The sequence below is a fragment of the Piliocolobus tephrosceles genome, chromosome 4, assembly GCF_002776525.5.
Source record: "Piliocolobus tephrosceles isolate RC106 chromosome 4, ASM277652v3, whole genome shotgun sequence".
NCBI classification, from domain to species: Eukaryota; Metazoa; Chordata; class Mammalia; order Primates; family Cercopithecidae; genus Piliocolobus; species Piliocolobus tephrosceles.
Genome location: NC_045437.1, coordinates 176336086 through 176349081, shown reverse-complemented (window position 1 = coordinate 176349081; position 12996 = coordinate 176336086). Strand labels below are relative to the sequence as shown.

General features: G+C 40.3%; 1 protein-coding gene across 3 annotated transcripts in view; it reads left to right on the top strand.

Moving 5' to 3' along the window:
• Positions 1 to 3098: 3098 nt before the first annotated feature.
• Positions 3099 to 12996, top strand: part of YTHDC2 (YTH domain containing 2) — an 83191-nt gene continuing 73293 nt past the window's right edge. For 2 of the 3 annotated variants that reach the window (XM_023197651.2, XM_023197677.2), the window contains exons 1-2: positions 3099 to 3486; positions 4647 to 4737. In XM_023197651.2, the coding sequence (XP_023053419.1) occupies positions 3300 to 3486; positions 4647 to 4737 (278 nt within the window). In that variant the 5' untranslated portion in view covers positions 3099 to 3299. Of the gene's footprint in view, positions 3487 to 3508; positions 4385 to 4646; positions 4738 to 12996 lie in introns of those variants that run through there. The other variant, XM_023197661.1, reaches the window with a different exon arrangement.

Below are 12996 nucleotides of genomic sequence, written 5' to 3'. Positions count from 1 at the left end.
TTATTAAAATGAAATTGTCCCTGGAAGGGATTACTACTGTTATTACAATACTTCATAGAAGCCATTTATGAAAATCAATGAGTCAAGACCTAAAACCATAAGCAAAAGATAGCTTTCTAGTGTCACCTTGTGGCTAACCATATTAATACACATTTAAGCTGATTACTACATAGATAGGTAGATAGATATATGGGATATAGGAAAATACCATTTTTTCGATATATACATTTTGATATGTGTATAAAATGATAACACTGGAAGTAGTTTTACAATTAAGTACAAATTTTATTCCATAGATTTAGATATGAAATAACTTAGTTTCTCTGTAATTAACCTCAGTTAATTCAGGGGACGCCACTTTTCTCTAGGCTTGCTTCTAAGTTCTGGGGGACTTACGGAGTATCAAGGCGTTAGTAAGTGTGGGAAAGAGTTTCTGATCCTTGGTGGTCAAACAACATAGGTCACTGTTAAGTCATTTATTGCTTATTCTCAACTGTGCGATTCCTTCAGGTCTGGCATATCTCTCTGCCAATTCTGGACACCTCTTGGCACCAGGAACCCTCTGCTGCTCTATACCACACTGAACCTCACCTGCCTAGGCACACCGCACCACCCTTCTTTCCTGGACTGCCTCTCTGGGCTTCCCTTGGGACAGCAGCACAGGCCATACTGTTCCAGGATCTCCCACACCATTCAGGGTTTTTGTTTTGTTCTCCCCAATAGAAGCAGGGCTCAGGATCCTTTTAGGCAACTTACTGGTATATTAATATGTGACTTCTTCCAGTTCTGAAAAACTGAAACCAACTTAAGACAATATTCCCCCAAACAATAAACCCCAAATGACCTGGCTGAACAAGAGAGAAAGGGATGGAGGGCTGGCAAAGTAGAGGTGATGAGGGGGCAAAGGGTGGGAGGAAATATCCCTAGCATCAATAATAAAATCATCTTGGTTATATTTTAAGACTATATTACTCTACCAGGCCAATTTTATAGATGTGAAGAGAGCAGTTTCCAGACCACTGTGCTGTGGCATGCTCGTATGCCACAAGTTATTTATAGGCATATCAAGAAGTTGATGACCCCAGTTCTTAGGCAACTGGGTACAAACTGGAACTGGTGAAGCCAATTCTCTCAGCCTAGTCACTTCTGCCCAAGATCAGCCTTATCATTGTCCAAATATATTAGTCAGAATAAGCTAACTCTTTGTATCAGTTATCTACTACTGTGTAACAAACCCAACCTAAAACTTAGTGGCTTAAAGCAACATTCGTTTTATTTGTTTATGTGTTCTGTGGGTCAACAGTTTGGACTATGTTAGGTAGGTGGTTCTGCTAATCTTGCTTTGGGTTGCTTACAGGGTTGTAGTCATCCAGTAGCTTTTCTGAGACTAGACTTTCCATTATGCCCTTTTTTGCCTGTCTCTCCCTCGGTGCTGGTGGATGATTGGGCCATAGGTGTCAGTGGCCTAGTCTAAGCTTCTTTACTTTGCAGAAGAAGAATTCTCAGCCTCAAAACAGGGTAAGCCTTAATGCACAAACACCTTTCAAGCCCCTGCTTATCTCGTATTTGCTGATGTTCCAACGACCAAAGCAAGTTACATTGCCAAGGACAGAGTCTATATGGGAAGGAAGAATCCATGGGTGTGAACACAGGAATGCGTGATTCATCAAAGGCCATACCTTTGATGAATTCAACAATTTACCATATTGTTACAAAAAAAAATCTCCCCAAATCTCAGCAGTTTACCACAACTAAGGATTATTTCTTACCCATATCATATTCCAATGTGGGTTGGTGAGGACACTCTATCACACTCAGAGGATCGGGAACCTGCTATCTATCTAGTGGTTCTACCGTTGTCTAAGAACTTCCAGAAGACCAGGAAAGGCAGGGAAGGGAGAATTCAAGGAAGGTGTTACAGACCAAGGGTTCCAATGGCCATGTGAACTCAGCCATGTGGCCCCCGGCTAACTGCAGGGGAGTTGGGAAATATCATAACGCCTAGGAAGAAAAGGAGAAACATTTTTTGATGAGTATTAGTATTCTTTCCCACAGTTCATACTTCTTGTCACCAAATATTCCGCCCCCTTTTTACCACACACAGAATACACGTATATCCTCCCCAGACACCTGGAGTTCTATCTAAGTCACTGCATCCGGATCTGTTGTTGATACACAGTCCTCTTTATTAGATTCAGATGTGTATCCTTATTGCCAGGTAACTCATGAACGATGTAAATATGTACTACGTGCCTGTCCCCACTCAGCTAGCCTGTGTAGCCTGATAGAGCAAGGGTGGCATACTTGTATTAAAATCTCCCATTCAGAAAAGGGAAGAATGCAAGACACCTAACAGTCGCTCATTTTTTAGTATATGTATTTTTTACGATATTTTTCCAAATATTGCACGGGAAATAGATATACTAAAAAGTATTCGTTTATCTGAAATGCAAATTAATTAGGCATTCTGTATTTTTTTTTTTTTTTTGACGGAGTTTCACTTTGTTGCCCAGGCTGGAGTGCAGTGGCCGGATCTCAGCTCACTGTAAGCTCCGCCTCCCGGGTTCCCGCCATTCTCCTGCCTCAGCCTCCCGAGTAGCTGGGACTACAGGCGCCCGCCACCTCGCCCGGCTAGTTTTTTGTATTTTTAGTAGAGACGGGGTTTCACCGTGTTGGCCAGGATGGTCTCGATCTCCTGACCTCGTGATCCGCCCGTCTCGGCCTCCCACAGTGCTGGGATTACAGGCTTGAGCCACCGCGCCGGGCCAGGCATTCTGCATTTTTATTTGCTAAACCTGGCAACCCTCCTCCCACTGTAATATAAATTCCATGAAGGTAGGAACCTTCTCCAATGTGTATCGAAGGCGTGGCATAGTGCCGGGTCCACAGTAGGAGCCCATACATGTTACTGCGGGAATTAATGAAGGACGACACGACGTAGCGAGGGAGTGAACACGAAGACGAGGAGCGACCCTTGGTGGGCGGGCGGGCGGGCGGGAAGAGGACCGCACCACGGCTCTGCAGAGCCGCCCTTAGGCGCGCAGCGGCGGCCGCGCTGAGGTCACGGGCGTCGGCCCGGGTGACGTCATTACGCCCGCGCTCCCCGCCTCGCCGTGATATCAACGGCCGGGCTTCAGTTCTGCTGTGGTGGCGGCTGAGGGCTTTCTGGTGACTTCACCCCAACGCAGGCCGTCTGCGGAGCCGCCCGGTAGTGGCCCCGGAGTCCCACGGCCTCTATCATTGGCTGTCACCCAGCAGGCCTGGCCGCTCCCGCGCAGCGAGACCATCTCCTCAGGGCCATGTCCAGGCCGAGCAGCGTCTCCCCGCGGCAGCCGGCGCCTGGCGGTGGCGGAGGCGGTGGCCCCTCGCCGTGTGGCCCCGGGGGCGGCGGGCGGGCCAGGGGGCTGAAGGACATTCGCATTGATGAGGAGGTGAAGATCGCAGTCAGTATCGCGCTGGAGCGCTTCCGATACGGGGAGCAGAGAGGTGAGGTTCCCGACAGGGACCCTGCTGGCCGTCAGGACACCCCTCACCCCAGCGCCCCCCAAACCTGGGCCCACCGAGTGACGGGGTTGCCTCCGAGGAGGGAGGGAAGCCCCGGGCCGCGGTCCGGGGCGGGCCTCAGCGGCGGCACCTGGGTGTGGAACCACGCGAGGTGCCCTGCGGATGAGTGGGGTTGTGGGCACTTTGCTCGCCAGCTGCGTGTGTTTTTCCCCCGCGTCTTTCAACAGCCTTGGGCGGTGAAGCCACCGTGTTTCAGATACTGCTTAGCCCTAACCCTTAAGAGAAATTTTTTAAGGGAGTGTCACCTTAATGTGGCACGTTGAAGCTACGGATGTGGAAGAGCAGCAAGAAATGAAACATTTAAGCAAGTGCACCGGTAATACCTTTGAACCCTGAAGCGATCACGCTCGCACTGAAGCTTGTTGGGCACACGAAGCGTCTTCCACACCTCCTGAGGTTGGAAAAAGCCACTTGTCTTGGCTCCTGTAGTGCAGAACCAGCAACTGACCTGCGGTGACCTGTGCAGTGTGTTGAGAGCTCATTCGGACCTGCTGGCCTAGTTAGGGGACCTCTTCCTCTGGACTCTTTATACTCAAAAGTGGGGAATGTTCTGGACGGAGAGATTCTGAATTCACATTACAAAAAGAGAAAGCCTCAGCAGCATGTAACAAATCCCTCTGAAATAGTGAAATATGAATTCTATACAGTTTCGAAAGCAAAAACAATGGAGTTTCATGTTGAGAATTCATAATGTTTGAGCATATCTCATCATTGAAGAAAAGAAACATTTTGTTAACTAAACAAGTAGGGACCACGTTAAATATGTTCAGTCATTATACCAACTCAAAATTCCAGCACAAGTAAGAGGACTCGTTTATTGGTAAATATCAGAGGCCTTTGTCACATTTAGGTTTAATACATAGATGTCTTTTTATTAATATCAGAATTCTGGTAGATGTTCAGTAGTTATTAATAAAATATATTAATTTTATTAACTCAGAATATGAAATATAAAGTAAGTTAACCTCAAAGTATAATAAATTTGTCTATGTTTTTCATATTTTATATCTGTGTGTATTACTTGAGAGAAAATTGCCTATCTACAAATTGTACTACTTTTGTTTTTTTTTTTTCCCATGTAGAGATGGAATTTCCTTCTTCTTTGACCAGTACTGAAAGAGCCTTTATTCATCGACTCAGTCAGTCTCTTGGTTTGGTCTCTAAAAGTAAAGGGTAAGCTGGTAGCTTTTATTTTTTTAAAAAAAGATTATTTGCTCAAAAAAGGGAGAATGTTTCTGAGTATGTTTAAGTAGTTATTACTGTTTTAACTTCACATTCTTAATTGTATCCTGTGTAGATAAAATGATTCAGGTCTGTACCAAATTCACCTCTTTCCTCTTCCTTCTATCTACCTCTCCCCGCCTTTTTTGTTTCGTTTTCTGTTTCCCTAGGAAAATGCTTTTTCCTCTACCCAGCTTAGGTTCCTTGGCTGGGACCCTGCAAATTAGACTGATAAAAAACATATTAACAAGAGAAAAACATAAGCTTATTAAGACATGCATCATGCATACATAGGGGAAAACTCGATAGTAACTCAAACATGGGGCTAATGTGGCATCTTAATAAAGAACAATGAATTTATTTAAAAAATGACAAGACAAAGGAAAAGGACTTTGAACTTGTAGGAGCAGTAAATTGTGGGAAGGTATATATGGGGAAACTAATGGAAGATATGTGTTGTTTTAGCAAGGTTGGTTATGTAGATTCCTCTGGTGCTGTCTCTGGGTTAAGAGTCTAGAGTGGTTCCTCTTATTAAGAATAGTCCTGCCCTTTCTGGTAAAGCAGGGGAGGTCAGAGTTCTTCTAGGTCTGCTTCTTCTCAGTTGCCTTCAGCTCAAAATAATCTTTATGGCAGAGTGACATATATTTGGGTGGCATACTCTGAACTCTTTCAAAGGTAAATTTTAAGATGTAAGAAAAAATAGTTTAAAAGTTGAAGTTGATTGCTTGAGAAAAATATTTTTATTTTTTGATAGAAATGAAATCTCATTTGAAAAATGGATGTACAAAAGATAAGTACAATTATTTATGGAACTTATTTCCTTTACTGTTACTGCACTGTAATAGTAAGCTTTATAACATATGTTCATTGTTTTCTTTCCTACCAAGTCAAGAATCTGATGATTAGAAATAATTTTAAAAAGTGGTACAGGAGGAAGTTGTTTTGTTTTGTTTTGTTGGGAGGATCACAGAGCTACAGTGGGGAAAAGTCATTTGAGCCATCCAAATTGAAAAACTCTAAATTCTGTGGAGCTATTTCATTTTGTCAGTAAGGATGGTGGGATCAATATAAAGGAAGCTTTCTCACTGTTGAGGCTATTGACATTTTGGACTGGATACTTCTTTATTCTGTTTTGTGTACTGTAGGGTGTTTAACAGCATCCCTAGCCATTACTACTACATAGCACTAACACTCCCAACCCCAGTTGTGACAACCAAAGATGCTTCTGGAGGTTGCCAAATGTCCTCTGGAGAGCAAAATTGCTCAGGTTGAGAACTACTGACATGGAAAAAAAAGATAATATTAAATAAATATATTAATAAATAAATATTCAGACGGTCCCAAGATGAAAGTAGCTCATGTAGGAATGTCTTGCATATGACTGCCTACTACAGTGATAAATTACTGAGACGGGATTTAGTTTAGGTGAATGTGCATTTTGAACATCACTAAGGCCTGTGCTGGAACAGTGGTTAGATTCCTGAGTGTGCACATATTATAGTCCACTAGGTAGGTAAAATACTGCACCTGAAAATAAAAATATAGTTCAGAGCCGCAATACTTTATCCTGAAACACTTGGGCTAAATATATTTGAGATTCAGATTTTTTAGACTTTAGAAAGGTATTTGGGTATATTTGCAATATGTTATGTAATCTACCTAATAAAATATGGCCATCACCTTTAGTCACATTTATATTTTTGCTGGAAATTTTATGAATATTCACACTGAGACTATTAATAACCTCATGTCAATGTAATCACATGATCACATTTGATGTCAAATGAGGTTACTGCAAACTTAAAAGTTTCCAGTTTTTAGCACTGTTTGGGTTTAGTAGTTGCAAGTAAGAGGTTTTGGGTCTGTGCTGGGAAATGCATGTTATAAATGTACAATTCTGTAGCTACATCATTTCTATGGTTACATGGGTCTTGCATTCTAAACAGCTAACTTAGAAAAGCAGTCCATTAGACTTCCTGTCCTTCTGTCAGTATCATAGTCGTCTAAGAGTTGATCTGGAATGAATAAATATCTTGGGAAGGAGGAATCAAGAAGGAAGTTATGGAGACAAAAATGGGGAATGCGGAAACATTGAAGAGCCAGAGAAAGAAGAAAAAGGAAAAGAGATGCTAAGGGAAGCAAGGCAATGCTGTCTATTTATCCAGTCCCTAATACCTATAACCTTAATGCTTTCAACCTTCTTATGAAATACCCTAGCTCCTTCTCTCTCCTTTTCATCTTTGAGTAAACTTTGTATTATATTTTCTTAGTGGTCCTTGTGATTTTCAAATGCCTTTTCTTCTTTTCACAAAAAGAAATAAATCACTTGGAATCTACTTCTCAAATCTTTTCATTTGTATCAGAATTTGTACCTGACTTATATTTCATGAAATTTTCTGTTCACCCTTTGACTTTTTTTTTGTAGGGGGAGCGGGGGACAAGGTCTTGCTCTGTCACCCAGGCTGTAGTACAGTGGCATGATCGCGGCTCACTTCTCACTGCAGTCTCCATCTCCCAGGCCCAATCAGTCCTCTCACCTCAGCCTCCTGAGTAGCTGGGACTACAGGCATGTGCCACTACACCCAACTAATTTTTCTGTTTTTTGTAGAGGACAGCATCTCACTATGTTGCTCAGGATGGTCTTGAACTCCTGGGCTCAAGCAGTCCTCCCTCCTTGGCCTCCCAAAGTACTAAGATTACAGACATGAGCCACTGGGCCCAGCTGGAGTTTTGTAAAAAATCTTACTGACTTGGCAAGTTAGTTTTCCTCTGTGTGTGTGTGTGTGTGTGTGTGTGTGTGTGTGTGTGTGTGTGTGTCTGTATGTGTCTGATACTATAGTTTCTTAGTACGTATTTGAGAGGACACCTGGTATAAAGGACAGAAAGCCTGGATTCTATTTCGAGTCTCTCATTGCCTCATTCTCTTATTTGGGCTTCTTATATAAGTTTTTAAAGATAGAGTCCAGACTTTTTGTGATAGTTCTTAATTTTTTTCTGGTCAGTTTTTTCTTTTTGATATTCTTTCTTTCAAAATTAAGCCATTTGTGATGGATTTTGTTTTTCATCTTCCAAATAATTGACTTTTACCTGCTTTGATTTTATGTATTTATTTATTTATTTTTGAGACAGAGTCTTGCTTAGTCACCCAGGCTGGAGTGCAGTGGCGTGATCTTGGCTCACTGCAAGCTCTGCCTCCTGGGTTCACGCCATTCTCTTACCTCAGCTTCCCAAGTAGCTGGGACTACAGGCACCCACCACCATGCCCGGCTACTTTTTTTGTATTTTTAGTAGGGACGGGGTTTCACCATGTTAGCCAGGATGGTCTTGATCTCCTGACCCTGTGATCCACCTGCCTCGGCCTCCCAAAGTGCTGGGATTACAGGCGTGAGCCACTGCTCCTGGCTTTATTTTTATTTTTTAGGAGTCTTCCTCTGTTGCCCAGGCTGGAGTACAGCGGCACAATCATAGCTCACTATAGCCTCAAACGCCTAGGCTCAGGCTATCCTCCCAAGTAGCTAGGACCACAGGCATGCACCACCATGCCTGGCTAATTAAAAATTTTTTTTTTGTAGAGATGGGGCCTTGCTATGTTGCTCAGCCTGGTCTCAAACTCCTGGGCTCAAGTGATCTCCTGCCTAGGCCTCCCAAAGTATTGGGATTATAGGCCTGAGCTAGTGTGCCTTGGCCCTGTTTTGATTATTTTTTGTAATTGCTCATCTTTTAGTGAAAACATTCTTGGAGTAAAAGCCCCATTTTGTGATTTTTAGTATATCCTAAAGTTTTCTTTGAAATTCTAGTCAGGTTTCACATACCAAAAATTTCACATCATGATTTACTTCTTTTCCTCAATTTCAAAGGTTGTGTTTAAAGTCACACTGAGGTCACTGTGGTTTAGTCCTAAAGGCTCACTTTTCTAAGTCTTTGCCTTGTTTATAACGAAAACAAAATCCTGTCTCGATTTTTCTCAGTCCAAGTTAGACAAAAATGGATTTTACAAAATGAACTTTGTTAAAAATCTGTAGAATGGGAAAATATGAAGTATATGAAAGTAGATTTTCAAAGTACAAGTTTCTTATTCTGTGACTGCTAAGGTCACTGCCTAATAGGTACCAAATAGAGTACCAAAGTACTCCACTCACCCTGACCAGAAGGCTCCAACCTACAAGGACACTCCCCTTTTCAAATTTAGATTACTGCCCATCTTGCTTCCTATCTTGGAAAGTTGCATACTGCATTCTTCCTCTCTCCTCCCAGCTAAAGTAAGAAAAATAGTTTTCAGGTAGTGAATTTTTGGATATCCACTAAAAAGAAAACCTGCTGTATTCAATAATAATAGGAGTTAACTCTTTTTTTTTAGTGGCTAAAATTATCTTACAGTTCTGGAGGTCAGAAGTCCAACAACACAGGTCCCGTGGACTTAAAATCAAGGTATCGGCAGGGCTGCATTCATTGAGGAGGCAAGAGCAAACATTTATTAAGTGTTGTTGTGTACTTGTGCTAGGTACTTTAAATGGATTATCTTTTAATTCTAACAACAGTTTTTTTTTTTTTTTAAATCGTTATATAAATTTAATCAAGATTAGAAATTTACTCACACAAATGCCCGTTCAGAGGTAATTTAAATGAAAGAGTCAATAAACATAATTTCTTTTCTTTTTACTTTTATTTTACTTTAAGTTCTGGGATACATGTGCTGAATGTGCAAGTTTGTTACATAGGTGTACATGTGCCCTGGTGGTTTTCTGCACCTATCAACCCATCAGCTAGGTTTTAAGCCCTGCATGCATTAGATAGTAGTCCTAATGCTCTCCCTTTCCTTTCCCCCAACCCCTGACAGGCCCCAGTGTGTGATGTTCCCCCCATGTCCATGTGTTCTCATTGTTCAACTCCCACTTATGAGTGAGAACATGCAGTGTTTGGTTTTCTATTCCTGTGTTAGTTAGCTGAGGATGATGGTTTCCAGCTTCATCCATGTCCCTGCAAAGGACATGAACTTATTCTTTTTTATGGCTGCACAATAAACATAATGTTATTTTTACTTCAGTTTTTCCTGGAGAGTCAAAGAGAAGGACACCTCCTGTTTTTTATGAAACTAGTATAACTTTGCTACCTAACTCAGATAAAGAAAATATTAGAAATGAAAAGTATGGGCTTATCTTACTTATGATCATAGGTGTAATATGCTAAATAAAATATTATTAAAATAAAAAATTAGATCACGTTTAAACTGGGGTTTCCCAAGAAAAAAAGGATTACTGAAAATAAAATAATCTCTTAGTTTTTTTTTTTTTTTTCTTTTTAATGAGAAGGAGTCAGCATTCTCATATTTGGATGAGAGCCTTTGGTTTGGGGCTGATTCATCTCTGGCCTGGTGTTTACCAGAGGGGAAAGGATAGACCTTGACCTGAAAGTGGGTGACTCCCATGGCCTTAGTGCACTTTGTGTTCACGGAAGTGAGTGACAAGGACCAGTGGTTCCTTCTTATACATTAAATGCAGCATGATGTATGTCAGAGCATGCCTTCATTTGTGTACTAGTGTGGATATAGTTTATTTTTCAACTTTTAAGTTCAGGGGTACACTGGCAGGTTTGTTACATAGATAAACGTGTCAAGGGGATTTGTTGTACAGATTATTTCATCACCCAGGATTAATCCTAGTACCCATTAGTTATTTTTCTTAATCCTCTCCCTCCTCCCATCCTTTACCCTCTGGTAGACCCCAGTGCCTGTTGTTCCCCTCTGTGTGTCCATGTGTTCTCATCATTTAGTTCCCACTTACAAATGAGAACATGCAGTATTTGGATTTCTGTTCTTGGGTTAGTTTGCTAAGGATAATGGCCTTCAGCTCCATCTGTGTTCCTGCAAAGGAGATGGTCTCGTTCTTTTTTATGGCTACATAGTATTCCATGGTGTATATGTACCACATTTTATTTATCCAGTCTACCATGGATCTTAACAACAGTTTAATAAGGCAGAGTCTGTTTTAACACCTGGCACCTGTGTAACACATGAGGCAATTAAAGCCTAGAGATGTTAAGTAATTTTCCTGAGATCACACAGCTAGCAAGTGGCAGAGCCAGGATTTGAACACAGTTAATGCTTAACTAATTATTTTTTGATGTTCACATGAAGTTCATAGCAATGTAGTAGGTGCTTTGAGGAGTTAGAACAGAAATATTGGATAGATCTCATCTTCAATTTAGCTTACAGTTCATTAAGACTAGAAAAATAGGCCGGACACAGTGGCTCATGCCAGTAATCCCAGCACTTTGGGAGGCTGAGGTGGATGGATCACCTGAGGTCAGGAGTTCGAGACCAGCCTGACCAATATGGTAAAACCCCGTCTCTACTAAAAGTACAAAAATTAGCCGGGCATAGTTGGGGGGCGCCTATAGTCCCAGCTACCTGGGAGGCTGAGATAGGAGAATTGCTTGAACCCAGGAGGCGGGGGTTGCAGTGAGCTGAGATTGTGCCACTGCACTCCAGCCTGGGTAGCAAAGCAAGACTCTGTCTCAAAAAAAAAAAACCCAGAAAAATAATTTTACTATAGGCATAGTGACCATGCCTTGAAAGCAACTGTGCTCAATTTGGCAACAACATGAAGTGAACTGGTTGGTTTATTAGTTTTTAGGTAGTCTTAAAAAAGTACAAATTAGTGTGATGCAAACTTTAATACATTTCCAATTCTGTATTACAGTATTGGGGAGAAAGTGGTTTGGAGCTAGATCTTTGCATCTGTCTGCCTAATGGAAATATAAATTAAGGGAATATGAAAATAAGTATTTAGTAGGCATCAAATGAATGCCTGTTTTGTTGTTGTTGTTGTTGTTTGTTTGTTTTTAAGAGACTCCTGTGTCTGTGAGCTTTTTAAGTAGTAATTTCAGATGTTGGCTCTTCAGCTGATCTTTTAAACTGTTCTTAGATTTAGAAGTAGGAAATATTGAGGCATATGTTTATATTTGATTTAAATGTTTAGTAACATCCTTTGTAAATTAATAAATTGATTATTATTAACATTGTGTCAAATTTGATTACTTATAGCATCATTTTTTTTTTCCAAAGGAAGAAGCCATTGAAATGCCAAAATGCATTGGTTACTTTTATTTTTCGAAAGTTAGATGTTATGATACTCTCATCTGTAATTTTATTACATTTACTTTTATATTTCGAAATTGCATATGGGGTTTACATTTTATTTAAAAAACTCTTGTGAATTTCACCTAGCTAGCATATTTTCCACATGTGCAGCTAGTTTTTAGTTAATTTTGCTTTGTATAAAGGATTCCTGTGTTTATCATCAAACCATACTTTCAGTTATCATGAAATGAAAGAATAATGAGGAGAGCTGTTTGTTAGTTTACATAGTACAACAAATTTCTACTGTATTTAATGTTTCCATCCTCACAACGAGGTGAATATTTTACCAAAAATTTCATTAATCCTTTTATGATATATTAGTGTCACTGTGGTGCTGACTGTGGTAGGAATAATCAGTTAAAGCACAAGTAGAATCCTTTACTAAAACATAAAAACTATCAAGTTGATATTATCTTTCCATTCTACCATATGTATTCAAACTGAATTCAGTAAATTTTAAATGGTAATGGCTAAGTAGTCCCACCTGCTTGTTACGAGTTTTTTTTTTTAATACCTAAATGCTATATTAGGTAACCTATGTTAGGAAGATTTCAATATGACTTATTATTTCAGTTGTGAGCTTATTGAGAAAGGGTATATTTTACTCAATTTTGTATTCCTGGCTTCTACCATAGTGCCTGGCATGAAGTCAGTGTTTAGTTTATGTATAAATGACTAAGTGAATGAATAAAATAAAATTAAAGGTGAAATATAGCAAAACCTTTCTGAGATGATTTTTAAGAAAATTAAATCATCTTTGAGTTCTTAAAGATGTGAAGTTTTAAAAATTAACCAATATACAGTGTCAGAAAAGTAAAATGATTTGCTGTTGATCATATAACTAGTTGAAAGTTTATTACTAGCTGAATATTAGCCTCCTACCATTTGCTCTGGTGCTCATTTCAGCTCACTTCCTGCCTTTTGTAGTTAAAATTTTATGAAATGAACATCACAGAAGGGAAATGAATTATTGAGTCTATAATGACTGTCCTGAAGTTTCAGAAAGGTCCATGGGAAAATAACCTACTACAGAGAACATTTCTAGAATTCAATAGTTTGAATTTGTCATGGAA